Source organism: Dermacentor variabilis, chromosome 5 (genome assembly GCF_050947875.1).
Source record: "Dermacentor variabilis isolate Ectoservices chromosome 5, ASM5094787v1, whole genome shotgun sequence".
Classification (NCBI taxonomy): Eukaryota; Metazoa; Arthropoda; class Arachnida; order Ixodida; family Ixodidae; genus Dermacentor; species Dermacentor variabilis.
In genome coordinates this window covers 53125386-53152006 of record NC_134572.1, presented here as the reverse complement: position 1 = coordinate 53152006, position 26621 = coordinate 53125386, and the positions used below count along the sequence as shown (strand labels likewise).

The 26621-nt window shown below is 44.7% G+C and overlaps 1 protein-coding gene across 2 annotated transcripts in view; it reads right to left on the bottom strand.

Moving 5' to 3' along the window:
• The window catches only part of LOC142582608 (ATP-binding cassette sub-family G member 1-like), a 37992-nt gene extending 19143 nt beyond the window's left edge, over window positions 1-18849 (bottom strand). The window contains exons 1-7 of one of the 2 annotated variants that reach the window (XM_075692496.1): window positions 18578-18849; window positions 18168-18323; window positions 16205-16359; window positions 12765-12882; window positions 9985-10083; window positions 7274-7419; window positions 3176-3299 (exon numbers count right to left, since the gene is read on the bottom strand). In XM_075692496.1, coding sequence (XP_075548611.1) covers window positions 3176-3299; window positions 7274-7419; window positions 9985-10083; window positions 12765-12882; window positions 16205-16242 — 525 coding nt within the window. In that variant the 5' untranslated portion in view covers window positions 16243-16359; window positions 18168-18323; window positions 18578-18849. Of the gene's footprint in view, window positions 1-3175; window positions 3300-7273; window positions 7420-9984; window positions 10172-12764; window positions 12883-16204; window positions 16360-18167; window positions 18324-18577 lie in introns of both variants that reach the window. The other variant, XM_075692495.1, reaches the window with a different exon arrangement.
• Between the last annotated feature and the right edge of the window lie 7772 nt (window positions 18850-26621).

The following is a 26621-nucleotide window of genomic DNA, read 5'->3' as shown; positions in this document are numbered from 1 at the left end:
TTTCTGAGGCCAGTTCTTCATTGGGTTCGTGGCGCATTGGGCTTTTTATGCACTGAAGGGCTGCCTTGTAGTCACTAAGGACTGTCCATTGTTGTAGTGGTTCCAAATTAATAAAAACAAGTGCAACACGGAATGCCGCAAGTTCAGCACCCGTCGATGTGGTCAGACATGAAGTTTTTACTTTGATTTCTTCTTATTTTGCCGGGATGATGACTGCAGCAGCTGAGCTGTTGAGTTTTACCGATCCATTTTGTCAGAGTTGTAGGAACATCTCACCGCTGGCATCCAGTTGTAATGTTTGGAGTCGGGCATGAAATAGATTGTAGCTGGCCATTGCCCTCGTCCAACTTATCCACGCTGAGGACGTTGTTAACGGGAAGGACTGCTTCTCATCGAGAACGAGGAATATGGGATTTATTTACAGTATCTACATGAGAACGTTACATTTCATCAGTCTAACATGATTGAAAGAAGAATACACTCTCAGCAGCCGCGCAACAGCTGCTTATAAACACTCTGTCCTCCCTAGATCCCTAGGTGAGAAAAAAACGGCCGTTCAACCTGCTACAAACTCGGAGTGTTCAAAGTCATCGTAGCCGACCCGCCTTTAAGAGGGAGGGTTACACACACTTCCGCGCAGGTTTCACTGACCACGCTGAGGTGAGTGGGTTCGCGGAGACTTGCTGCTTGCCCCGAGCGGGCGCCTCTTCATCCCAGTGTTGACCCCGCAGACAATGGCCGCTGTGTCTATCCATGACTTCTAAGCCCCCTGAGACGGCTGCCAGACATCTTCTCCCAGGATTTCCACCGCTTCTAACAAGCCGTGGCGGCCACGGCGAATCCACTAACAATACTTGGTCCGCCGACCGCGCTTAGTCATAGCGGCAGCGCTCGCTTGGGGACGCGACGTATTGTTGTTTTCCCAGAACGAGTCATCGCAGCGGGCCGGGCGCGTTCCAAGATCTGGTTCTACGAATATCGCCACCCCCACCGCTGCGGTTGGCTGGGAATATTTTGTAGGTCGGTACCCTTGCAGGCCGTTCGTAACAATCTGTGTAACTTGTTGCCATAATCTTTGCACGTTGTGAATGTGTTCCAAAGTTGCTTGCCACAAAGCTTGCAACTGCGCAACATGCAAGTGCGCTACAGCTTTCTTTCTGATGCCTGGAATTGTCAATTGCACTTGCAGCCGGTGCAGACACCACAATGTGTCTGATAATCGTGCAGCAGGCGTAAATTGTGATGGCAAGTAGGACTGATGTCTTACGACACTTTGGGCAAAATTTCAATGTGGCCTCTTTGCTGGCAAGCAAGCAAGATGGTGTGAGCGAATCCGAGACAGGTGTCGAATGTGTATTCTCAGGATTTCTGTATCTATGTAGACTGACAAAGAAGCGTCTCCGTAATGGCCACTGTCGCAATCGATGACCTAGTTTTGGGGAGACCGAGACAAGTTCTGAGTGCTTGTGCTTGCACACTCTGGAGTTTGCGGATATTTGTAGTGCAATTACTGCCTAGTACAGGTGAGCTGCACAGCAGGAAAATCAACAACAGTGCTTTATATAGTTGCAACATTGATGGTACTGTTGCGCCCCAAAGCTTCCTGCCGAGAAACGCAAGAAGGTCCACGATGACGGCCGAACGCTTTGTCATGTACGAGACGCGAGGGCTACAAGACAAGTTCCTATCAATTATGACGCCAAGAAAGCGGTGCATTCGTCTGTATCGTACAGTTTGGTCATTAATCTGCAAAGCATATGGGGCCATCGCTTTGCGAGTAAAAGCAACGAGTGCACATTTATCAGGGGAAAGCTCCAGGCCTTGCCTTCTTAGGTATGTTGACGTTGAAGCCGTTGAAGCCTTCTGAATTCGTGCGCGGACTTCTACACGAGCCGCCCCTAAAGCTCATATGCATATGTCATGTACATATACGGAGAGCTGAAATGTTTGCGGTAACGAATCGGCGAGACCAACCAGCAGCAGGTTGAACAGGGACAAAGAAATTTAGCGTTTGGCAATGGAAATAGAAAGTGGGGAAAGGGGGGTGGGGCTATTTTCTAAACACCGTCCGAAATATTATAAAACCAAATGTGCTAAAGATTGTCCTTACTTGTTGTGCTGTTCTTTGTTTTATTTCGTTTCTTCTGCTTATAGTCAGTTTTATAATTCCTCAAATTGCAACAAACCGAGCGTTTGCATCAAGAGGTGTTCGCCATACACTTCTGAACACTTGTTTCTTCACAAGTGGGCTTAGTATACAGCCTATGTTTGGCTAAATAACTGTCCATTCAAGGGCGACATTGCACAAAGACGTTAGAAAACAAAAGCTTCTCTAGCAGGATTCCTGCATATGAGCTTATTTTTGCAGTCGGAAATATTGAGTATTCTCGCTATTCACGCGGCAGTAAAAGGTCCGTGCTTAACTATTATAAAACTCAAATGCTGCATATCATATAGTATGTGTAAAACACAATTGAACGCCGTCGTAGCCAAACATCAACTAGAAGTTAAGTAGGCCAACCTCAATGTCGGTGTGCCACTAAACAGTAGACTCGACAGTTTCGTTTGCTAGCGTGGACCACGACGGCACTGAGTTCTTCCGTTACTCCGCTGCACACATAGCCCACTTTTTCTCTTCCTAATAAATGGTTCGGCCCAATGTATATTGCAAGGGAGTGCCGGGTATAACTTTGTCCCGCATATTTGCATCTAGCAATGTATCCTGCAGCGTGCTAGCACACATTATACAAGTGTATATGCTCTTCACTCAAAGTATTTTCTCATTTTATCACTCGTGGCTAACAACTTCATTTCCAACCAGTCTCGTGGGTCCTCTACATACCTGAGTTGTAGTAATGTGTACATTGTTGGTACTGCACTGCGATAGCTTGCTGCAAACACGACATTGCGAAACGCTGCCAGTGTGACTGCTGCTAATCCGCGATCGCTCCCACTGTTTTACTTTCCGACAGAAACTGCGAGTTATGGTTTAATTTGTGACGTGTAGAGATGCCTAGCGGCAAGAATCATTCACAGAAGATCACCTAAAGAATACTGCCAATAATTTGGACACGCTTTCATAAGGGTTGGGTCGTATTATCGGATCACTCCAGGCGTGAATGTGAGCAGTCAAGACAAGCAAGGAATTACAAATCTTGTAGCTTTTTATACTCACGTTGTCAAAATGTGAAAACAGTCGAGCACTTGGGTTGTGAATCGAGCACACCACTGTGCGTCCTGATTCAGCGAGCGATTTGAGAACGCGGACGCAGCGCAGCGCTGAGCTGCTGTCCAGGCCACTGCGGATATCAAGGAAACGTAGTTTAATATTCATTCATTCAGACAGTTCAAATGTAAGTAAGCCAACGATAATGTTCAAGAAATTATGCAACTCATCGCAAAATCGATTTGTGAATATAAAGCATGAAACCCGCATTGGTAGTGTCAAAGAAACCGAAATTTTCTGTAACAAAACTCCAAGGCCAAAAAATATTAGGGCGACTTTCGATGCATTTCGACTTTCTCGGCGGCTTCTGAACGTGGTCGTCTGCAACATCATGCGCCCACATAGTAACCGTTGCGGCAAATAATGAAGCAGAAGCAATGCTACGTTCTTTACCGTAACGGTTGCTGTTGGCGCATGATGAGACTGTTGAGATCTCCTTTGAAAAGACAGCACCCAGTAAGTGTTTTAATCGCTGGCCTTTGCTGACACTCTGGCAAGTGGTCGGATTGCATTATCGGGCATTATGCACTGCGTGGGTGCGTCAGCAGTCAAAACAAGCAGCAAGCTACTAATATCCTTCGCCGCAAATTAAAAATAAAGCGCATATATATACATCGGGACATATTGCATCTCCTACCTATATGTAAATGCATAAAGGCCAAATTCTGTTATTAAATTAGGCATCATATGTCGGCTCCAAAGCACTTGCACGCTCATGGCACCGTCACCAGCCACCGCCGGTAAATTTTCGACGGTGTCACAGCGCATTTAATTGTGTTCGAGCTCAGCGATCATGCCTATTACAATACCGACATGGCAGTCTTTCTGTTCACCTTCTAAGAAGCGTCGAGCCTGCGCGTGTATTCACATGACGTTGAATAGGTTTCAGTGGGTACCGGGCGGAGGCGAGGAGAGGAGCGATGCGTGGTAAACCCAAAATATGACGTCACAGCCGTGATGACGAAGCGGCAGTCGCATCGTTGATCACAAAGCAGTCGTGACGCATACATACCAAGAAATTCTGGACATATGTTTAGTTTCTTTTTTTCTCCACCATGTGGCGTATCGACGTTAAAAGATTTGAAATTCGCGCCGTGACGTATGCCATGACGCAAAACTAAGGAAAAAATAATAAAAAGGAGCACACCTTGAGAGTGTTGCCTTATGTATCAGCCTTATCTTGAAGGCAACCTGCTACTTGCTCGACTGGCAATGAAACGATGATCTTGCTAAACTCCTTGCCAGACAGCTCAACGGCATTCCGAGTGAAATGTCTGGCCAAGATAACGGCTCCCGCAAAGCTTCCGTTGGGTTTCCTTTCTTCGCTGTTTCTTTTTTCCTATTATTTGTGAATCAATGCGGCCGCGGGCTTCCGTATAGTCAGCGTTATGTTTCGTGGATTTCCTATAGAACCGGTGTGATGCAATATGAGGAAGCTTTAGCTTTCCTTGCCAAACAGCTCCTTGCCAAACAGCTCATCGGCCTTCCGGGTGAGATGTCTGGCGAAGATAACGGCTCCTGCATACCTTCCGTTGGGTTTCCTTTCTTCACCGTTTCTTTTTTTCTTTGTGGACCACTGCGGCCGCAGGCTTCCATATCGTCAGCGTTATGTTTCGTGGGTTTCCTATAAAACTGGCATGATGTAATAAGAGCAAGCTTTAGCTCGGGCCTTTCTTCGCTGCCGGCTGCTCAAATACATGTAAAACACATAAATGATTTTATGAGAAAGTCGCTCAACCGCTCAACCGATCTGAATGAGAATTGTTGCATTCAAGAGAGAACGTTAGATCACAGTGATCACTGCAATAATGATTTTGATTTAGGCCATGACATTATTGACAAGAATTATCGGAAATCGATAAATTTGAAAAAAGAATAGAAGCAGGAAGTTTACAAGTCCGTTAGTTCACATAAAAAACTGATATCGCATCTCTATAAGCTGCATCCCTTGGAGCATCTCAACCGGACAAATTTGATGTATGAATTTATAACTTATGTGAAGTTGTTACAATGCTTGTGAAGATTTGTTGAACGCCATATTCAGAAATTAGTGGTGTATTTCAGGGCGGCATATGATATCTCATATTTGTCCAGATTAAATGAAATATTAGGTGCAGCTTACAGAATTTTGATATCGTTTTTAGTTGCTGAGATACAGAGTCGTATACTTCAAGCATTCATTCTTGAAATTTCGATTTTTTTTAGAATTCGAGAAAGTGGAAGCTAAATAAATATTCGCTTTATGAAATCTCATTTTAAATGTTACTTTAAGTTCAACATACCTCACTAATTGCGGTGGAGTCGTCGTCAGAAGAAAGTATTGTTCATTTCCCAAGTAGGAGCTAAAGCTTCCCGTTAAGTTCGGTTCAGAATAATATATTTGCTGAGAGAAGAAGGAAGACGGGTAGCGTGTATTTACATTGTGGCGGCCGCACTTCAATGAGGGCCATATGCGAAGACACCCGTGTACTTAGATTTAGGTGTACATTAAACTCTGGTGGTAGAAATTTTCCGGATTCCCCAACTACACCGTGCATCATAATCAGATCGTTGTTTTGGCACGTGAAACCCCATAATATAATTTATTTTTTATTTGCAGAATGTACAGTAATTTACAGTGATTGACAAAGCCAAGCATACAGCAGGTTTGTCATCGAAGCGCTCACTTCTTTAGATCTAAGCTCGTGCTCATCTTCCTCAGGGTTGTGCAGAGCTGCGCAACATATTTCCACTTGGCGTGGAAGCGCCGTCCCACTGTTTTTTAGGCAGAGAAGGACTGGTAGCGTTTTAGGCGGCTGACCTGAACGACGTGATGGGAAGTCTGGATGGACCCAGTAGTAGGTGCGATCGGAGACATCTCGTAGGTTAGGTCGGTTACCTGACAGACGACCCGGTAAGGGCCGGAGTTGTGGGACATTAGTTTTTTCAAGAGGCCGAAGCGGCGGGTGGGAGATCACACAGGGACAAGATCCCCGGGAAAGTCATCGACGTCCTGGTGACAACTGTCACAAATGCTTTTCCGCTTGTTCTGAGAAGCACAAAGGCGACGGCGAGCAACTTGGCGTGTTTCTTGGGCTCGAGCAATGACGTCGCTTGTATAATGAGACAATGACTCTTGAGTGGTAGGCAGCATCGTATTAAAAAGCAATACTGGATCTCGGCCCATCCAAGTGATGGCATGGCGTGATGAATTGTACGCAAATGAGACAAAAGAGAGCGGTATCCTAATCACGACGGTTATCAGAAACACACATGGACAGCTTTGTCGCTATTGTTCGAATAAGCCGCGCTGTAAAACCGTTCGTCTGAGGATGGTATGCTGTACTAAGCTTGTGTTTGCTCATGCCACTGCGTCAACGTCATATTCGTTAGGAAAAAGCCTATCACAAAAGCCGGTGCAAAGAAATAGTGCGGGTTCCAAGGAACCACCGAATATCTGAAGCTAAAGTGACCGTGGTGTCTACAACACACGATCGGTGTGCCTGGTTAATCATTAAGCAGGGAGGCGCTAAGAAATTAAAAATCGCCAAATTATTTCGTGCCGACGTGCTGTTTATTACTAAAGCAATGCAATGGCTACTATATAAGTCTGATGAGAGAAAAAAGAAGTGGCCCTAACAGTATTGATCACTGTTTCTAGCAGCCCGTTTGAACTATTTACGGATGGTTTGTTACAGTCGCGTGCTATCGCTATCTCTCTGTCCTTCTAAGCGCTCAAAAGCCATCTCCATTGCTGTCTATCTGAGGCAAAGATGATGCAATTTGTGTTGTTATTTGAAGCGTTTTCAAGTTAAGGACCCGCACTATAGTACAGCACACAAAAGAGAAGAAAAAAATGAGACAGGAAGGTGGACGCTTTTTATCGGCCAATGTATTTCACTCTAGCGGTAAACATAATGCGTTCCAGCTCTCCCAGATGGCCATTGTGCTAGGGTTGTTTTCGCAAGATAGCATGAAATATACAGCTCCATTTATACAATGCGAGCACTCATTCAGCTGTCAATAGCGTGAGCCGTGCAACTTACAGTGAAGAATCGTGCAACTGACCTGGTAGGTTCGTCGAGAAATATCACCGATGGATTGCTGATGAGCTCTTGTGAAATGGCAAGGCGCTTTTTCTCCCCACCAGAAAGATGCCTAGTCAACGTATCTGCGCATTCTTCAAGCCCCCAACGCTCGATCACTTCGGCTACCTGTTTCACAAAGACAACAAAAAAGAAGGTATTTTGCAATGTCTATTCCACCGTATCAATGTTTCTCGAAGAATACCTACGCAATGCATCCGTTACTTTGATGTCATGTGCTTCTCAAGTACAGTGTAGGCACAACTAACTTTCCTAATGGACTCAGTAATAAGACCTGCTTTGCTGTCTATGACAACAAGTTGACGCAGAGAATAAAACGCACTTAGTGACTTAGCGATCCACAAGCCATCATGAGTGGTGTTTGTGTCATGCGCCATCCGGCGCATGCGCTGATAGGCAAACGCAAACCAATTGGCGATAATAAAAGAAATGGCAGACCTGCTCACCCTGAAACAAAGTATGGTCGTCAAGCACCTTTGTGATAAAATTAACTGTTTATCAACGTTTGACTCTTACAGAGGCTAAGAGTTCGATAAGCTTCCATATAGTGGACACCTTGCATATGCGGCGCGAGTATATTAACAATGGTCTAGCCACTCCCTCGAGGCAGGGCGAAAATTAGGTTGCATAAGAGCTTTTCAGTGTTGGGACATCCCCGCCCCTCCGTATTTACGCATACCATAATTCACACGAAAAGTCTTCTCAGGTGGGCAGAAGCCGGTAACGAGCAGCCTCTAAGCCAAGTATATCAAATTGTCGAATTTCATCCAGAACTTTGTTAGGAGACGGTTTCCAAGTTTTGGACTGGTGAGGCTTCATGACACGTTAGTAGGAGAACGATTGGCACACCTACGAAGCCAGCGATAGTAAACGCAAGCGTAATTCCAGTATATTCATCATATAGAAGCAAGCAAAACTGTAATGTAAAAACTAGATAATTAGTGTACACCCACCGGTATGTTCACGTTGCAAAGTCATAAATGTAAATTAGTTCATTGGACAGTGGGCTAGGCACGGCTTCTGGTTTCACAACTCATTTTATTTTACTTTAAAGTTCGTATCGCATATTGGCAGAACTTTAAGAAAGTTCTGCCTCCTTAAAATCTTACTGTACCTCGACATTGGATAGCGAGTGCCACTAGGGAACAGAATGACGCCTCTGTGTGCTGGACGCGAATAGCAATTTCAGCCGCGGAGCCCTGCTTCTCTTCTATGTGCTCCTTTATTGGTTTGTATTGACAAATGGCAATCTCTCACTGCTCTGTTCGCTGTTCAATGCGTCCGAATGGCTTCAAATAATTTTTTTTTTTAACACGACAGCGTTAAGAGCCCCGCGTCATAGAAAATCCAGCGTCGGTGTCGGCGTCCGTTGTCGGAGTTCCGTGAGCGACATATTACCCCAAACCACGCATCCCGACCCTTCAGCCATTACTGAAATAATTGAATTTCCCACTCAAAGCAAAAGAAATTGCGTCGAAAAATTCACAAAGTACGGCTTACACACAACCTTCACACATGATAGCGTCGGATTTTAGTGTGAATATACAAACACAAATCGCTTTTCCAGCTGCCGTTTCAAGTCTGTCAAATAAAAGTGGAAGCGGCACGCCCAGCTTGGTTTCCTCCAAAATCATCCAGATGACGCTCGCCTCCGCGCATCCGCGCATCTAGAATGTTGGCAACCATGTGCAGGGTCATCGAAAGTGCACATATACAACCAGGATGAATAAAAAAAATGTGAGAGAAACAGAGACAGAGAATTGGATGCACAGAAGGGAAACGAAAACGACCACGGAGATTTACAAGAATAAGAAGAAAGAAATTAGAAAGGAAAATTTGTACGACGATACGAAGGGAAGTGCCTTGCTACCAGAGGCTTGGGATGGTTGCCTACAGAGGAAAACATACCGCAGCAAATATTCGCAGTTAGATGAGGCATGTGTATTGCTGCAGAAACGATCCGGAGACCACTAAGCACATAATAACGGAATGCGAAGAGATTCACTCAGCGAGACCAGTATACGCAACGTACACTTTCCAGAGGCGCTTGTATTTAAAGTGGACGGAAGCACCAACCGGTCTGCAGTTGAGATAAGCAAGATACGTTTAGAGTATTGGTGGGGAAAAAAAACAGCGAAGAGATTGATACGATCTCATCATGTACCGGCATACCTAGCGATACAAGGTAGATAAAGTTTTGAGGGATAAAAAACGACAGTTAAATCAAACATCAAATCAAGCAGGCTATGACATTTTGCCACCACCCCGTTTCAAAGGAGCTGCCAATAAATCATCATCATAATCACAGCGGCAGCGGCCTATCCTGCGGTGCGGGGAACAGAAAAAAAAAAGAACCTGAAATCCCGCTTCCGTGCATAGCGTTCGCCGCCAGCGTTTGGAGGTAAACATTACGGTTCTATAAGCTGCAGTTGCCGGGAAGCGTGAGAAGCAATCAGGGGATTTTTATTTCTATCGAGTTTCACTCTTAAAGGCGAAGCTTGAGCGTCCTCCAAGTTTTTGTAACTTGAGCCCGATTAACTACGGAAAGCCTCCCCCCTCCCCCCATAACTAAGTACTAAACGAACAAAACCCCGTCTCTAAGCCTTGTGCGATGTTTAAACATGAGAAGGTCTGGCTTTATAGGCGAGTAAAAATATGCTGAAAGAAACTTACGAGATGGGATATGGGTTCGCCTCCATTCGGCGAGGTTCTGAGCTCTATACTCATGGTAATGGCTTCACGTACTGTCAGATCTTGCAGTAAGCAATCGTCCTGCATAACGTAGCAACTCTGCATGTTGAACAGCTTCACATCTCGCAGATAGCCGTTGACGTGCACTTCACCGTCGTAACCTTCGAGGCTGTAGTAAACAGTAATTACCAGTACATCAAAGCACTGTGCTATGATTTCATTGCTACGGCTGGCAGTCTAAAGAACCGTGGACTCAAGCGCTGTTCACAACGAGAGCCAATTGTTTACAGTAACTAAGCTATGCCACTCGTCAAAATTCTAGTGCCACTGAAAGCTTACAGTTTTTTCTACCTTGAGGACCTTTGTTGATGACATGGTGCTAAATGTTTAAAAAAGGCACCATGGTTCTCTTCCTGAACCAGTCACAAACCCAAACGCCCAAAGCGAAGGGTTAGCGCTCTTTACATGCAGATACCTTGTGTCTACAGAACACTAATCATGTTTTGTTCACTGTAAGGTGTTCATTTTATTAAAAATATCTCGCGGAAATACTAACGTTCATTAATAATGAATGCTCAAGAGGCAGTCTGCCCATCGTCAGTAAGTCACAACGAACTACATAAACGTAATCAAGCTGGATTTCATCCAGAACACAAGAGCATTAAAGACAAATTTCTAAAAAGTAATTTTAAACGCACAGCGACCTGTCGGAGAACACGCTTCACGAAAAGGACTGCTGATAATAATATTACTGCACCACGGTATATTTTTACCACGTTATGCGAAAACTATGAGTTTATTTTTGCCCTGTCGACGTTTAGTAAAACAAGCATACTTTTTTCGTACGTTTCTGCTATTTTTCTAGCTGGCAACTGACAATATAGCCTTCATGCGCCTATTTCTTTTTTTATTAATGACTAGCATGAAAAAGAGTTCAGTGTAAGAAGACAACCGAAGTGCTGAGAAGCTCGGACAAAGGCAGTCTGCGAAAGTGTACTTAGAGGTGGGAAGTTAAGAAGTGGCCAACCAGAAGAATTTGAACGATTATTCAAGGACTACACATTTTATGAGTCACTTTTGCAATACCTGCATGAAATGGGCCTCGATACTTATATTTAATTGCATTTCGACACCATTCCGTGTGGCAACCCAGGCGAATAAAAGTAAATGAAGGGAAGGGTAATTTTTTACTCGCGTAGCTCTTTTCCCAATGCTGACTTACCGTGCTAAAGGGGGGAAAGGTGGAGCAATGTGCGCATGCACACCTTTCTAAACTTTGTGCAAATTACAACGTTTATGCTATATCAGAAGAAGCCAACAAACACTGACACCAAGGACAACATAGGGGAAATTATTTGTGCTTTAATAAATGAAATAAAGAGACGATAAATTACTGGAAATTAAAGTGGATGAAAAAACAACTTGCCGCAGGTGGGAACCGAACCCACAACCTTCGCATTTCGCGTGCGATGCTCTACCAACGTTTATGGTAGCCACGTGCCAAGCCAGCTGCAATAGCTTAGCACTAGCAGTCATGCGATGTGTGTGCACAATACCTGGAAACTCTAATAGTAAATATTTTTATCAATGACATGTAGCGACAGAGAGGGAGATGGGGGTCAGATCGTTTACGACTTGACCCCCTCCGCCTACTCGAGAAATAGTTCGTACGCCACTGGTCCCTCATGTCATCCATCCATCCATCCATCCATCCAGGCATTCATCCACCCACCCACCCACCTTCATCCATCCATCCATTCATTCACCAATCAAATCAAATCCATCCCTCCATCTATCCATCCATCCATCCATCTCACTGAAAGCTGGTGGCGCCCAGATGCTGAGTGGACTGTCGGCCAGCATTTCTTAAGGTCTATCTCACAGCCGTCCTACTGCGCTACGTATTGTCACGACAACAAAACACCATATACACGAAAACTATTTATGCAAGACACAACGTTATTTTGTATTTTAAATGTTTTTTGTTTGTTAACTTTTTTTCAAACAATGGCTCTTGCCCGCTACGGGAGATTGACAAAGAAGGAGGCGGTCTTGCAACTTTCAAACAAGATGGAAAAGAACTCGATCCAGGCTTTGTTGATTATTATTATTATTATTATTATTATTATTATTATTATTATTATTATTATTACTATTATTATTATTATTATTATTATTATTATTATTATTATTATTATTATTATTATTATTATTATTATTATTATTATTATTATTATTATTATTATTATTATTATTATTATTATTATTATTTCAATGGAAGTTACTGGCTGTGTTGTTTTTCGTCGTCTTTGGAGTCGTGTCGTTCTCGTTTTCCTTGTGTTCGCCACCCATAATGTATCACTTGTCATCTATCTCTCACTTCTTTGTTTTAATATTGTTTGAGATAACGTTCTTAGGAATGTAGTGACCGATGTACACGAAACATCGGCATTCCCTAAAAGATTAGATCTTTAGAAAAAGGATTAGTCATATTTAAATAGGCACAAGGGAGAAATTGTGAACCACATTGACACAATCAGGCTCTAAAGCATGGGACAACGCCGGTCACCAGAAATATAGCTAAAATTTGTTGCATTCTTGAACCAAGGGCCTTGGTTGACTTGTGCGCAACTGTCATCAGATCTGTCTAATTTACACACTAGTTTGCCGGGCAGAGCAAAAGTCATGTTTATTCACGGGTTCCGATTTGCATAAACGCTGCTTGCTTACCACCAAGTATGTTAAGATATGATACTGCTTACTAGTGACCGGAAAGGACATTCAGAAGCGAGGTCTTGCCAGCTCCTGATGGACCCATGATGGCGGTGAGCGTCCCGGGTAATGCCTTTCCGTACATGCGAGCCAGCAGCGCTCGCTTTCCTGCAAGTTTCGTTTAGAGAGAGATATATATATATAAGGAAGGCAGGGATGTTAAGTCAAGAGTCCAGTTGCCTACCCTACGGTGGGTGAAAGCAGGAAGGGAAGAGAAAGAATGAAGTTAAAGCATGAAAAGAACGCATGGCGACAAAACTGCAAGTTGGGAAAATTGGTGGAAGCTCATGTTCGAAGGACGTACAGCGCAATATATACGTTTGTTGTGGTTGTTGTTCATTAAATCAGAACCTGAGAAAAAACGCCACCGGACGGTTGGCTATTCATGTCACCAAAAATAAACAACGGTGAGCAATAAGTGTTAATAAAAGAGAAAATCGAACAAATTCAAAAAGGGAATATACCGTAGAGATAAAATATCGCACAACTCAGGCATAGCCTACCAAGAAAGAAAAGTAGCCGGCGGTGAAAGAACTTATCACATACCTAAGGCACTGCCTGCTGTACTATATGGATAGTCATAACGGTATCTATCAGCAGCACGCAACAGAACACGAATAGTGTGGACGAGCAAGCACTGAACCACAACTTCCTAGTATTAATTGACCACAGTACAAGTTTGTACTTGTACCATCACAACAACTCAAAGTTTTATCTAATGAGCGTCCGTTTCGACACTGATTATAAACGTAAGAAAAATTGAAATTCAAATCGTAAGTTACAGTGTTCATTGTCCTCTACGCACACTTTGTGTGGTTTATTGAGAACAATAACCTATTTACTCCATTTCAATAAGAATTTCGTAAGCCTTTTTCATATGACACTCAAGTTTCCTCATCCACTAATGACTTGAATGACAATATTGATTGTGGTATTTTTATTGAGCGCATATTCCTCTATTTTGCTAAAGCTTTTGAAAAAGTTAGTCCCTTTCTCCTCTAAGATAAATTGAACATGGTGAACCACAATGCTGCCGTAAATCAACGGATTGAAGAATTCCTTACACAACCCGCTTAATTTGTCGTCGACAATGATACAACGTCACCTACGATGGATTTCTTATGAAGCCCACAGCAGAAACCTGTCCTCGGGCAAATGCTATCTTTAATGTACATAAATGAGTCGCCTACTCACATGCCCTCTCTGGTATGTTGGTTTGCGAGCGATTGCGCGATATGCCTTAAAATAACTAATAGATCTGACTTTACACTTGTATAAACAGACCTGAACTCTGTGCATTGGTGGCGCCGCTATTGGCACATTTAACTAAATTTCACCAAGTACAACGCCATGTATATTGCCCGTACTAACATAGTGCACCCTCCGCATAGCACAAATAATCAGCCGCTAGAATCAGTAACGTCATGCAAGTGCCTTGGTGTATGCAAAATCAACAGCTTGTCTTGCAATAGATACATCAATCTCTTTAAATCCAAAAACCAACTGCACTCTAAGAATCCTGCGCCGAAACTTTTTCAGGCGTCTTCATTATCAAAACTTGAGCATTACAGCACGTCCGCTCGCACGCAGCTTGCATACGCAGTGTCGTTGTGAGGCCCCCACCACCGTACATTAACCCAAAATCTAGAAGCAGTACAAAACCCCGCAAACAGTGTCGTCTTGCCTAACTACCGCCATACATCCAGCCTAGCCTTCAAGAAAACATGACTGCAGCTTCCTTCACTCGCTAATGGCAGGAATATGCATTTACCACACGATATACGATTATAAACCATGCTTATTTCTCTTGAAGATCCGTCCCGCACTATCTATAGCTGCGCGTCTTAATCATCTTCAAAGTTCAGCGTACCGAGAAGTCACACGGTTACACAATCACGGTAATTTTAACGCGACAGCGTTAAGGAGCTAGTGTCGCAGAAAAGCCGGTGTCGTCGGTGTCGGTGGCGCTGGCCGTGAGCGATAAATACCGGGAGGCACATCATTAATAGAAACAACTTCCAAGATAGGCTGGGTGGGAACCGAACCACGGTCTCCGGAGTGTGAGACGGAGACGCTACCACTCAGCCACGAGTTCGATGCTGCAAAGCGGTACAAAAGCGCCTCTAGTGAATGTGGTGCTGCCTTAGAAACGTGCCGTAGAAAGTTATACTGCGGTGTATATGGGTGTTTATGAGCATGTAACTTACAGAAGTCTCAGTTACACGAGTAGCGAAATACGTTTCCGCTACATTTCTTCTGCGCTCTGCGCACACGCAGAGCCATCTTGCGGCAAACACAGAAGACCCACTCGTCGCAATGTGCGGTGCTGCCCCGACACGTGGCGCGCCACTCGCCCGCTTCTCCACTTCGGGCCATGCGGGGACCGGTGCGAGGATGCCCCAACACCCTTGCGTTGAATAAGTTTTCTCGCTCTCTACCCTTCCAACTTCACTCGTCACTCGCACCCTCGCGATTTGGCGACGTGGCTCCTCTTTCCACTCACAGCGCGATTCCTAGGTGCAGCGTCCGATGCGGGACGCCTCTGACCTGATCGCTGCGCCGTAGCGCGTCTGGTGGGAACGCGTCCCCTGCGATGTGTGCCGAGCTGCTTCCGAGGAGTCATGCGTCTGCGTGGTGCTCCCAAGCGAGATAGAGGACGATCCCATCGAGGCGTCAGCTCCATGATCGCGTCGGCCTTCATGGCGCGTCGCGGCCCGGCTTTCCGTGCTGATCACAACGTTTGGCTCGCGTAGATAATTTCTACCTCCGAGACACCGAGTTCTTTGGTTCGTTCAGCTTGCTCAGGCGCACGTTTCGTTGCGGCGCCGAACGCTGCGTTGCTCGGCGCTCACCGCGTGATTGGTGGGTGCAAAGTACGATGCAGGGCGCCTCAGAAGTGATCGCTGCGCCGTAGCGCAATGTCTTACACCCCTTGGCGGGTCGACGGGAACGCTCTCGCGTTCCACTCTTGAAGGCGAAGCTTAAGCGTCCTCCAATTTTTTACCAATTACTGCGAAAGAATCGAATCGGCCGCAAAGGTCTGTAAGAAGCATGAGTGATCCCATACACTTCAAAGATGCACTGGTAACTCTTTTTGGATTAGCTGGTCTGTGACCACTGTGTAATTTGTTTTTATGCCTGCGCGTATTCTTCAGTAACTTGTGTATTTTTGATTTCTGATAGATACATACTATGTTCTTGTATGTTATCGTGTATTTTTCTGTTGCTTGTGTATTCTTCTGTATCACTCATTGGTACTGGTAGTCTAAGCCCATTTTATCATATTAACTTAGAATTAGCATGTTTCCTTTTATATATACGCGTGTCTTATCACCTCTCCCCTCTGTAATATACATATCTATCTTGATGGTAAAAATAAATACCTACATATAAATAGACACACTTAAAAACAACGCAAATGTACATTTACCTGTCTTCGTTTCGATCGAGAAGGTAATGTCTTTCCATTCCAGAGTGATTGGAGGGGAATTCAAGCCTTGAATAATTTCTTCAGTTTCGGAAGCCACTTTCGTATTTCCAAACTGGCTTTTCCCTTGCCTCCAAAATGTGCCTCTTTCTCGCCGACTGCATAAAGAAAGAAGAAACAGCACTAGTTACGGACAACATTGTGATTACGTAAAATAAAGATCCCATTACTGATCGGCAAACATCCTTCAGAACAACAGCGTGACACGCTTTGGAACACTTACTCGAAAAATAATTACCGTGCATGGCTTACAGCAAATTTGCGCGTGCCCCATGACTGGACTTTCCTGCTTCGAGTAGTCTCTTCAACCCTGCCTACCTGCTCTTATGAATTCCGCGGTTTCTCCTATACTCTCTTTCGTTTCTAAGATGTCCATTACCTCCTTTTGAAACACGACGACCCTTACACAACACAGGAGAAGGATACAACGGCAGTAAGGTCCAGATACGAAGTGCAGACCACAGCTCAGCAAGGCGGTCATACGGAAGCTTGCACAACACGTTCACCTTTTCACACCATTTAGTATGTTCCGATATACATAAAGACAGCTTTTTAGCTGCGCATGACGTTCAGATTACATTAATTCACCTTGCACGTGCGCGGCCTCTCGCGGCACGAAAAATTGAACATGATCGAGAAGCTTTGGTAATGCATAATGTCATGGGCCACTTTATAGAGAAACACAAGGTCTGATTTGATACGTCAAAGATTTTAGAGGTGTGAGTTTAGGGGCCGTATAAGGTAAAACTATTCCAATATATCTTTATTCCAATCTCCTGACGTCAAATTTGCGTAAACGCCGACGCAAGCATCGGGCGGTCACTCGCAGGGTTGTATGAACAAACCAATCAAATGCTCCCCTCGTTCATAGGGGGTCACTTTTGTTTGCTTGAAAAACGAATAGCATTACCTGCACTGAGCGGTTTGTCTTATCTAATTGGCTCACAAGAGGCGAGGAGCATGGTCAAGCCGTGAGAGACTCGATGGGGCCAAGCCAGTGCACTGAAAATCGATAACCGGATGAAGGGGGTTGGTGCCGGCGTCTGCGATTGGTCCTTTTTTCCTTACTTAGTTTGAGGTACCTGCTCGAAAATCGCGGCGGTGTGCAACGGAAGGTTTGGCTCGCGTAGATCATTTCTCCCTCCGAGACACCGAGTCCTTTGGTTCGTTCCGCTTACTCAGGCGCACGTTTCGTCTTTGTGTGACTCAAGAGCATGCCGAGCGAATGAGTGGGCGGTGCGAACGGGGTGCGATAACGCTATCGCGTTCCACTCTTGAAGGCGAAGCGTAAGCGTCTTCCAATTTTTATTCCAGGCTCTGTAACTCTTACTGCCGGGCACAACATATCCACAAACATGTTTGCACGAGTAAGCCAACGATTGTCGGCACCGACGAACTGTCTCAGCATCAATTCATTATGCAAAAAACTAGCCCCACAGAAATTAACACACCAATGGATTACCCTATCTACAACCAGCACATTGCACAAATTAACACGCCTCAAAGGTCAGTTCGCCACATCCTGATTTACTTCGGTTAGTCATACAATATACATATCCTGGGCGGAAAGACCATATGGAGTAAAGTTCTGCCCATCGCTACATTGAGGCGCTGGATAGGACACTGTATCGCACGAAAGTGAAAGCATTGCAGGAAACGAGGGATCGGGGAATATGTCCCTGCTATAATGCTCACAAACATTTTGCGTCGCCGAGAAAGAGAGTCGATACCACCATCCAGCTCCACAGATGTATAAGATCTATCGTACGAAATAACATACTACAGCTACATACTACAGTGGTGCGTAAAATTTTTCATTGCTACGCATTTACATTCAGTGCAAGAGCAAACACATGACATTCAGTTGACATGTAAAAAGGGAAAGAAAGTGAAACGAAGTACTTACGGCAGAGGCATATCTGCGATATTTTCACTCCTCGTCATGTCCTTGCGTGGGCAGTCGCGTTGTTGTGCCAGAATTGCTTTGTAAATTGGCGAAGAGGCCATGAACCTTCTGCAGTATGGCTTCCACAAAGACCGCTACTGTCGCACTTCTGGCACCCTGTGCAAAGGTCTGCTTCCATGAAATTCCATCCCCGCCTCTATACGCATGCTATCTTTACTGAATCCACGTCGAGCCCAAGAGAGTCGAGCCCATCATCCAGTTCCACAGATGTATAAGATATAGCGTACGAAATAACATACCCCAGCTACAGTGTAGAGTAAAATTTTTCAGTGCTACGTATTTGCATGTAGCAAACACGTGACGTTCAGTTGACATGTAAAAAGCGAAAGAAAGCGAAACGAAGTACTTACGGCGGAGGCGTAATTGCGATATTTTCAGTCCTCGTCATTTTCTTGCATTGGAAGTCGCGTTGTTATTCCAGAATTGCCTTGTAAATTGGTGAAGAGGCCACGAACCTTCTAAAGTATGGCTTCTAGAAACACGCCTACTGCCGCACTTCAGGCACCCTGTGCAGAGGCCTGCTTCAATGATATTTCTTTCTCGGCCTATTTACGCATGCTATCTTTGCTGAATCCACTTCAAGCAGTCCCCGTATCACGTTGCGTGTTGGCCTGATCCCAGAACACAGGCCGCTGATGATAAAACTGTCTTCTGGTCAAGTTGCCTCATGAAACATTCTACGGGGAAATTTTTCATGTACTTAAAGAAAGAAAACAAGGGAAGTTAAATTTGTACACGTGACGTTGGAGTTCTGTGAGCGCTTTCTAGGTCTTTTCTTTTTTCATGAGAACGTGTTCTGCTTTATTCGTCGATTTCCAAAAGCTTAACAAAACATTGAAGTGCTCTACTTATAAGGCTCCGACAGTGGAGGCTGTTTACTCTAAATGTGCGTTGATGTTGTAGTTAAGGAAGTTGGAATGGGTCAAATAAATTGTACTGATGAAAGACTAGTTACAAACGTGGGCCTGTATTCACAAAAAAATTTATGATGAACTAAATGCTTTCTGAATTCAACTCGAGGTGCTTAAAGAAGTATAAGAAATAATTACCGATTTCAAAAGAATAATATAATATTACTTGGAAACTTGCGAAACTGCAATGAATCGTTCTCTTACTTTGCCATTAAATTGAAGATTGGAAGTTATTAATAAAACCTGATTTTTTTTCCTACTCACGACGCTTTGAGTAAAACATTACTTCTGGCGCACACGAATTAACACACACTAATCACTTCCACACTAGCATCATTGCGCTGAGACATTTTACGCATGGACATTACAGAACTGTCTTGCAATGTTGATGTTAGCTGCTCACAAATTTAATATGAAAAAAATAATAGCTCTTATACGTGTACTCGAGCTCGCAAGCTGCGTTTGTCGCACGGACACCATGGTGTACATTAGTACCACTGCAGCACCTTCTCGAGGTTAATCAAAAACGGTGAAAACGAAAAGTGGTGTGTGGGCTGAACGACAAGCGGTTTTTCCCGCCTAATTAGGGATATGTAATTAGCATATAAGAGCGAACAGTTTTCTTTGTCTCTTTCGCCCATTTTTGTGGTTGGTGAGTGGTCGATGGCGTCCGTCCACGCACGTCGTCCGTGCGTGCGTCCATCCGTCCGTCCGTCCGTCAAACCGTGCGTGCGTGCGTGCGTGCGTGCGTGCGTGCGTGCGTTCGTTCGTTCGTTCGTTCGTTCGTTCGTTCGTTCGTTCGTTCGTTCGTTCGTTCGTTCGTTCGTTCGTTCGTTCGTTCGTTCGTTCGTTCGTTCGTTCGTTCGTTCGTTCGTTCGTTCGCAGGCAACGAAAAACGTGTACGGGTTAATCGCGACTTTTGGGATATATTACGTATACAAGTGCTCTTGAGCGTTGGACGTGTTTCACTAGGGGCGCAAACTTTAGCCTGCCGCCTTGGAAAATGCCACTGAGATGAAACTTAGTGAAAATGGGGAGGACATCAGAGCCGATGTTCTTGCGAAAGAAAAATACGTGTAGATGAATTACTGCCTTTGTAAAAATAATCCCTAAGAAGTGCTTGAAATTCGTATACATGGGCAAGGTTTCAAACTGGCGAGTCATATTCGAGCAACGCTTTAAAAGATGTGGTTTAATTACAGTCAACTAAAATTATTATTACATTGGCTCGAAAGCAGCAGCTTCGCTGGAAATTGGGTTGATTCTGCAAGGTCGAACAAGTCTGCTGTTTATATATATATATATATATATATATATATATATATATATATATATATATATATATATATATATATATATATATATATATATATATATATATATATATATATATATATATATATATATATATATATATATATTACAGTTAGCTACATGTCAATGGCAACATCTCAATGTATGAGGGACGTTCCGAAAGCAAGTTTCATCCTTTACTTTCACACGGAAACTTTATTTCCAAATAAGGGTACACCATCGCATCAGGAACTATACACGTTGGGCCATTTTTCCACATAGTCGCCACCGACATTAAGACATTCGTTGTGGCATGCAATCAGTTTGAAGAAACCACTCTGGTAAAGTTCGGTGCCCTGCGATGCTAGGATTTGTCGGCCAGCTTGCTCCACCTCAACATTGTTTTGGAAGCAACGTACCGAGAGGGCGGCTTTCAGTGCAAGGAACGTGTGCCCATTCATACCGGATAACAGCACGCACTTCCAGTGGCGATCACGTTGTCAGCACACGTGCGTGTGCCATCGTGATTTGTACTCGAATAAACTCAGGCCACGCGCCGGTCTGCTGTTACTCTCTTCTTCGGTGTTTTGCGCATGCGTCATTCTTCCTCCACTGACGCTCCTTTCGTCGTTGAACCAGCAACGGGCGCGGATTCTTAGGGAAATTGTTTGTTTCACCTGGTGTACCACCTTCTCTTTCAAAAAAAAAAGATGACGAAACTTGCTTTCGGAATGTCCCTCGCACATGAACAATGTTTTTCTCTGCCTACACAAAAATAGTAGTAGCAGTAGTAGTAGTAGCAGTAGTAGTAGTAGTAGTAGTAGAAATACTATTACATACAGAAACCGGACGGGCTCCTATCCCGATTCCCTAGAGGGCGTAGAGTGGTGAAAAACGGAGTCTGTCCGGCAAGATGGTGCCGCTATTCCAAAGCCCCACTGATACGGGCCATCCACTCAGCTCGTTGGACCAGTCGTAGCTGATCTTCAGAGAGCAGCGTCTTCAATTCGTTTCATGCGCCATTTGTTTCGTGTTCTTCTCCGTGTTCTGCACACTCCCACGAGATGTGAAAGAGTGTTGGTGTTGCTCCACACAACGGGCACCTGTCTCTATATGCAATGGTGTAAATCAGGTGATCAGAGGGCAACACTGACGAATTTTACGGCATTAATGAGACGGTAGCAGCAGTCGTAAGGAAACTAAATAGGAGGTATAGAATAAAGGTATATAGTGCAAGCCTACGCTCTAACCTCCAGTCACGATGATGATGAAATAGACAAGCTTTATGAAGATGTTGAATTAGCGATGAGAAAAGCACAAACGCCGTATCTCGTAGTCATAGGTGACTTCAGTGCAAAAGTAGGGGCAAAGCAGGCGCGTGAGCAACCAATTGGCAACTACAGCATCGATTCTCGGAACACTAGAAGACAGATGTTGGTAGAATCCACGGAAAGGAATAAACTCCGAATCAGGAACACCTTCGTTATGAAGCGTAGCAACAGAAAGTGGACCTTGAAAAGCCCCAATGGTGAAACAAGAAATGAAATTGATTTTACACTTTCTGCCGATCCCAGCATAGTGCAGGATGGAGAAGTGTTAGGTAGGGTAAAGTGCAGTGTTCATAGGTTAATGAGGTCTAGAATTCACCTCAATATGAAGAGAGGAACAGTAAAATTGGTCAAGAGCGAAAAGGCCAACCGAGACGCAGTAAAAGTAAAAGCAGACCAATTCACGCTAGTACTTACAAATATATAGGCTGGTTTCAGAAGGAGCAAGTGAAGTGGGAGGTAAGGCACCAAGGCAACCACTAAGTAAGCTCTCCCAAGTAACAAAGGACCTAATAAAGAAACTACAAAGCATGAAAGTGCCTAACTTAAGAGATCAGATAGAATTATCGGAACTGTCGAAACTGATCAACAAGAAGAAAGTAAGGAATATTCGAAATTATTACGTGAGGAAGACTCGGGAAGAAGTAAAAGAAATGGATGCAGCATGAAATTAGTGAGAAGAAACATGGCATAGGAGAAACCAAGATGTATGCACTTAAAGATAAGCAGAGTAATATCGTCGGCAATTTCCATGTTGTAGTAAAACCAGCAAAATATTTATATACGGACCTGTACAGTACCAAGAGAAGCCACGCTACCCTCATTCGACGTAGTGATGAATAGGATACAGAGGCTTCTTCTATAACTAAAGATAAAGTTATAAGGGCCTTGCAAGACATGGCACGGGGAAAAGCGGCAGAAGATGTAATAACAGTCGATTTAATCAAAAAAGGAGGAACCGAGAATAGACAAGACGAGCATTTCTTTACTCCGATTGTACACAGTTTGTGCGTGGAAATCAACACATGTACTACGTTGCCTCATGAACGTGTCAATGCCCCATCGTTACTACGTCAGCGTGCATTCCTAGGAAACAGTTCTAAAACCACTGCGGTTTTGAATTACTGGCTTTCGACCGGAGAGGAGGTCTAACCACAAGGTATTCGCTTCGTTATACGAAACCTCGGAAAATTCGCACACTTGTACTTAGGCCTAATGCTCAAGCTGTGAATACTAATATACACTGTAACGCGATCAGTAAAAAGGAAGAGACAGGAAGCCTAAGAAATTGAAGAGATAGATCTTATGTCTGCGACATACAGAGGTAGAAGCGTGCGTATTTGTTCAGCGACGGCTGTCTATCGGCGGTCTGGATATGCGCCAACGGTAATCGACCGATAGAGTAGGTTACAAGATATATCGGTCACTGACTGTGCGGGTTGAAAGCTCCTGCATAGACAACCTGACCGACAACAACGTGGTGCATTTTAGCGGGAGTTGCTTCCACAGGCGCGGACGCTAGTCGGACGTTTCGTTCGCAAGAGGAAGAGAAAACGTAAGTCTTCACTTTAACTCTTCTTTGTATCTTTATTGTCTTTCTTTGAGGTATTCCAAAACAAATTGGTTTTTGTCCTGATCCGAAGCGCTGTCGCCGCGAACTTTTACAGTGTAAAAAGCTATCTGGTTATAGCGGTTTCGAATCCAGAGCGTATATTCTCCTGTGAAGGCGCAAATCAGCGAAATGTGGGCACAGTTTGACTATAGTTTAAGTAGTCAGAACGGCTTTGTCGGTATTTCTATACGGAATAAATGGCTAGCGCAAAGCAAGCAACGCGAGTCGTTCGAGGAACAATAGTTTCCTACACTACAACATATACCTTCAATAAGGGCGAAGAGTAAGCGTCAGCTGTAGTGTGAAAAATATTTCTTTTCCTCAATGTTTTTTTTAAATAGTTTAAATGGTAAATTTCATGATTATTTGCTCTGTGAAACATTTTTTTTCGTTCCATTCTAACCAACCGTTACTCAACTTCTGTTTCAATTCCTTAACATTTGCATATTCTCTAATTTCTTATATTTGGGCTACGCCTACCTCGGGCGAAGAACGACTGGCTCAAATTATTCAGTAAAGTTCTCTCTCTCTCTCTTTCTCTCTCTCTCTCTCACCCTATTCTTGGCCAATTGCCCAGCGTGGGTATGTGCCACTGATACGAGAGACAAAACTTTATTAAATGGCCTTGCTGAGGTCAAGGGAGGCCACTGTTGCGAGGAATTACTACTACTATGTACTCGCATTTTTCATCGTCTACTGACTTTCTACATCTTGTTACCTTCCGTTTGTTCAGTGCCGGCATTGTTATTTCATATATAGTATATATTTGTTCTATGTGAAAAGGAGCAGCCAGCGCCGCTTAAAGGGGCTAACATCTCCTAAACATCATATATTCAGAAAGCTCATATGTGATGCTACTACTAGTAAAACGAGAGCAAGGTGAAAGCAGGAGCCAACGCTTCGACAAGTGTCTTCTTCCGCAAGCAGCCAATGTTGTCTCATGGCAGGGATCGCACAGATTCTCAACGAGTGGTTGAACGCGCCCATGCATGTTAAAGGGGTTGGGACACCAAATTTTGAGGCTATAAAAAGCATGTTGTAGGCTGCTTCCGTATGCAAGGACACCCAGAACGAGGTATCGGACGCTGCAAACATTTCAAAATAGTTTTAATTTAGCTCCAAAAAGTCATTAAAAACTCCTTCTCGTAGTCGAGACCCATCGCTAGCGCGGCAGCTACCACGTCACCGAGTAGGAACGAAAATATTGACGTCATAGCACACCAGCACAAATACGTGACGTATGATGAGTAGCGATGAAATGCCGATTACGGAGCCTGCTGAGCCCAGCGACCGAGCATAACCTCCACTATGACCGAGCTACAGGCATATAGAAATCCTTTCTTAATGCAAAGAAGGGGTAAGGCGTGCAGACACAGACACAGGAGGAGAGAAGTGGACAACGCGAACGCCACACGGCGGCCCGCGAGTGGCAAACTGCGTGCAGCGAGTTGCCGTGCCGACGGGCCTTTGCACGTTTGAGTGTAAAACAGTAGCCGGCCGACTCCGAAAGGGACCAGGATATGCGGCGTTCGTGTTGTCCGCTTCTCTCCTCGCATATTCGCATAGTTCGGCAGCTCGGAGCGGTCTCTCCTTCGTTTGGCCTTTCTCAATGTGAAGGCCCGTCCACGTTACCGGCACGGAAACTCGCCGCACGCCGTTTGCCGTTCGCGGGCCCCCTTGCGACGGCGGTTTTGCTCGCGAACGGCCAGATTTCCTAGCTGTAGAGATCACGGGCCCGGGACCCATTTGTGCGGCAGCCGTACGGCGAAGCGGCCAATCAGCGTCCGAGGAGTGGTCACTCTGTGCACCGACGGCAGCTTCACCGCCTCTGATCGTTCGGCGCCGCCGATATCGTGGCTAGGCCTTTTCCGGTTCACTTCGAAGCTAAAGCTTACGGCGCTTCGGAATGAATCACCGACTCACAATATATTTTCTTACCGTTGTTGTCGCTCTTCGCAATAATTATAATAATCGCGACATGCACTTCGAATCGCCAGTTGACCTCTGCTGGCAGAGCACGCGTATGCGCGAGCAGACGACGCAGCACAGTTTTACGTCACTATTTTTTGTGGCCCACGTGACCAAGCCATGTTGCGTTTCCTCCTCTGTGACGTCATAGCATCCCCCGGAGCCCAGAAACCGAAACCGAAATTGCTCGGTATAATAATGCTATTATTAAATTATTTATCGGATATATATGAATCCCGCTGTGTGTATCGTGCTCCCTGAAGCATGACGCAACGTTTGAATCAACAAACGCATGAACGAAAATTTTGATGTCTCCACCCCTTTAAGACGGTTTCACTCGCACGATAACAGTAGCGAGAGTGAGGCCTTGAAGAAGACAAGTCCACTTGTCGAAACGTTGGCTCCTGCTTTCACCTTGTTCTCGTTTTGTCCATCGTGTTGAATTTCCATCTCCCGCCTACCCCCGTTTTCACTACTACTAGCAGTAATAGTAATCCTCGTGTGATCACTACTGTCAACAATAGTGTGTAGCTATCCCATAGACTGAGAGCAAGAGAGAGTAGTGATAAGGGAACGGCAGAAAGGTTAACCATGTTGAGCCCGGTTGGCTACCCTGCACTGAGCAAGAGAGGAAAAGGCACTAGAAATGAAATATGAGAGCAAGTTTACGGTATGCAGGGACACTCACGCAATGAAGCGTTCCTCGTTCAGTTCATCCGAAGATGCATACGCCTTCGCAATGGCTTGGGAACCAAAGAGAGAGAGAGATGAAGAGGAGAGGCAGGGAGGTTAACCAGATATCAGTCTCCGGTTTGCTACCCTACACTGGGGATGGGAGATAGGGGTTAGAGAGACGTCGGAACCAAGTGCACAGAAAGGAGAAGAGATGGAAAGAGCGGTTGAGAGATGACTAAGATGTCTGACGCGGCAGATATTGGCCGTGCAGACTAGAGTTACTATATATGGCTCTCTAGCGAGGACATCTGGTCGGCGCGGCCCTACGGAAATGGGCCACTGCCTGCCGTGATGTGAGGGATAACGCGACGCGAGCCTCAGAGTTTTGGCTGACGGCGCTCAACAGAAGCACAGCACGTCCCCCCTCCTGGACATTTCTGTTTCTTCAGAAGAAAGAAAGTCGGTAAGTGCAAAATGATTGGTCCTGGGCCAACTGCAATCACATCGTATTTTGCACACGCCGTGTCCTCACAAAATACAGTGCATCCATGGCTACGGTGTGCAGTCGTCGTAATGGATCGAGTCCGCCGAGACGGTACTTTTTTTG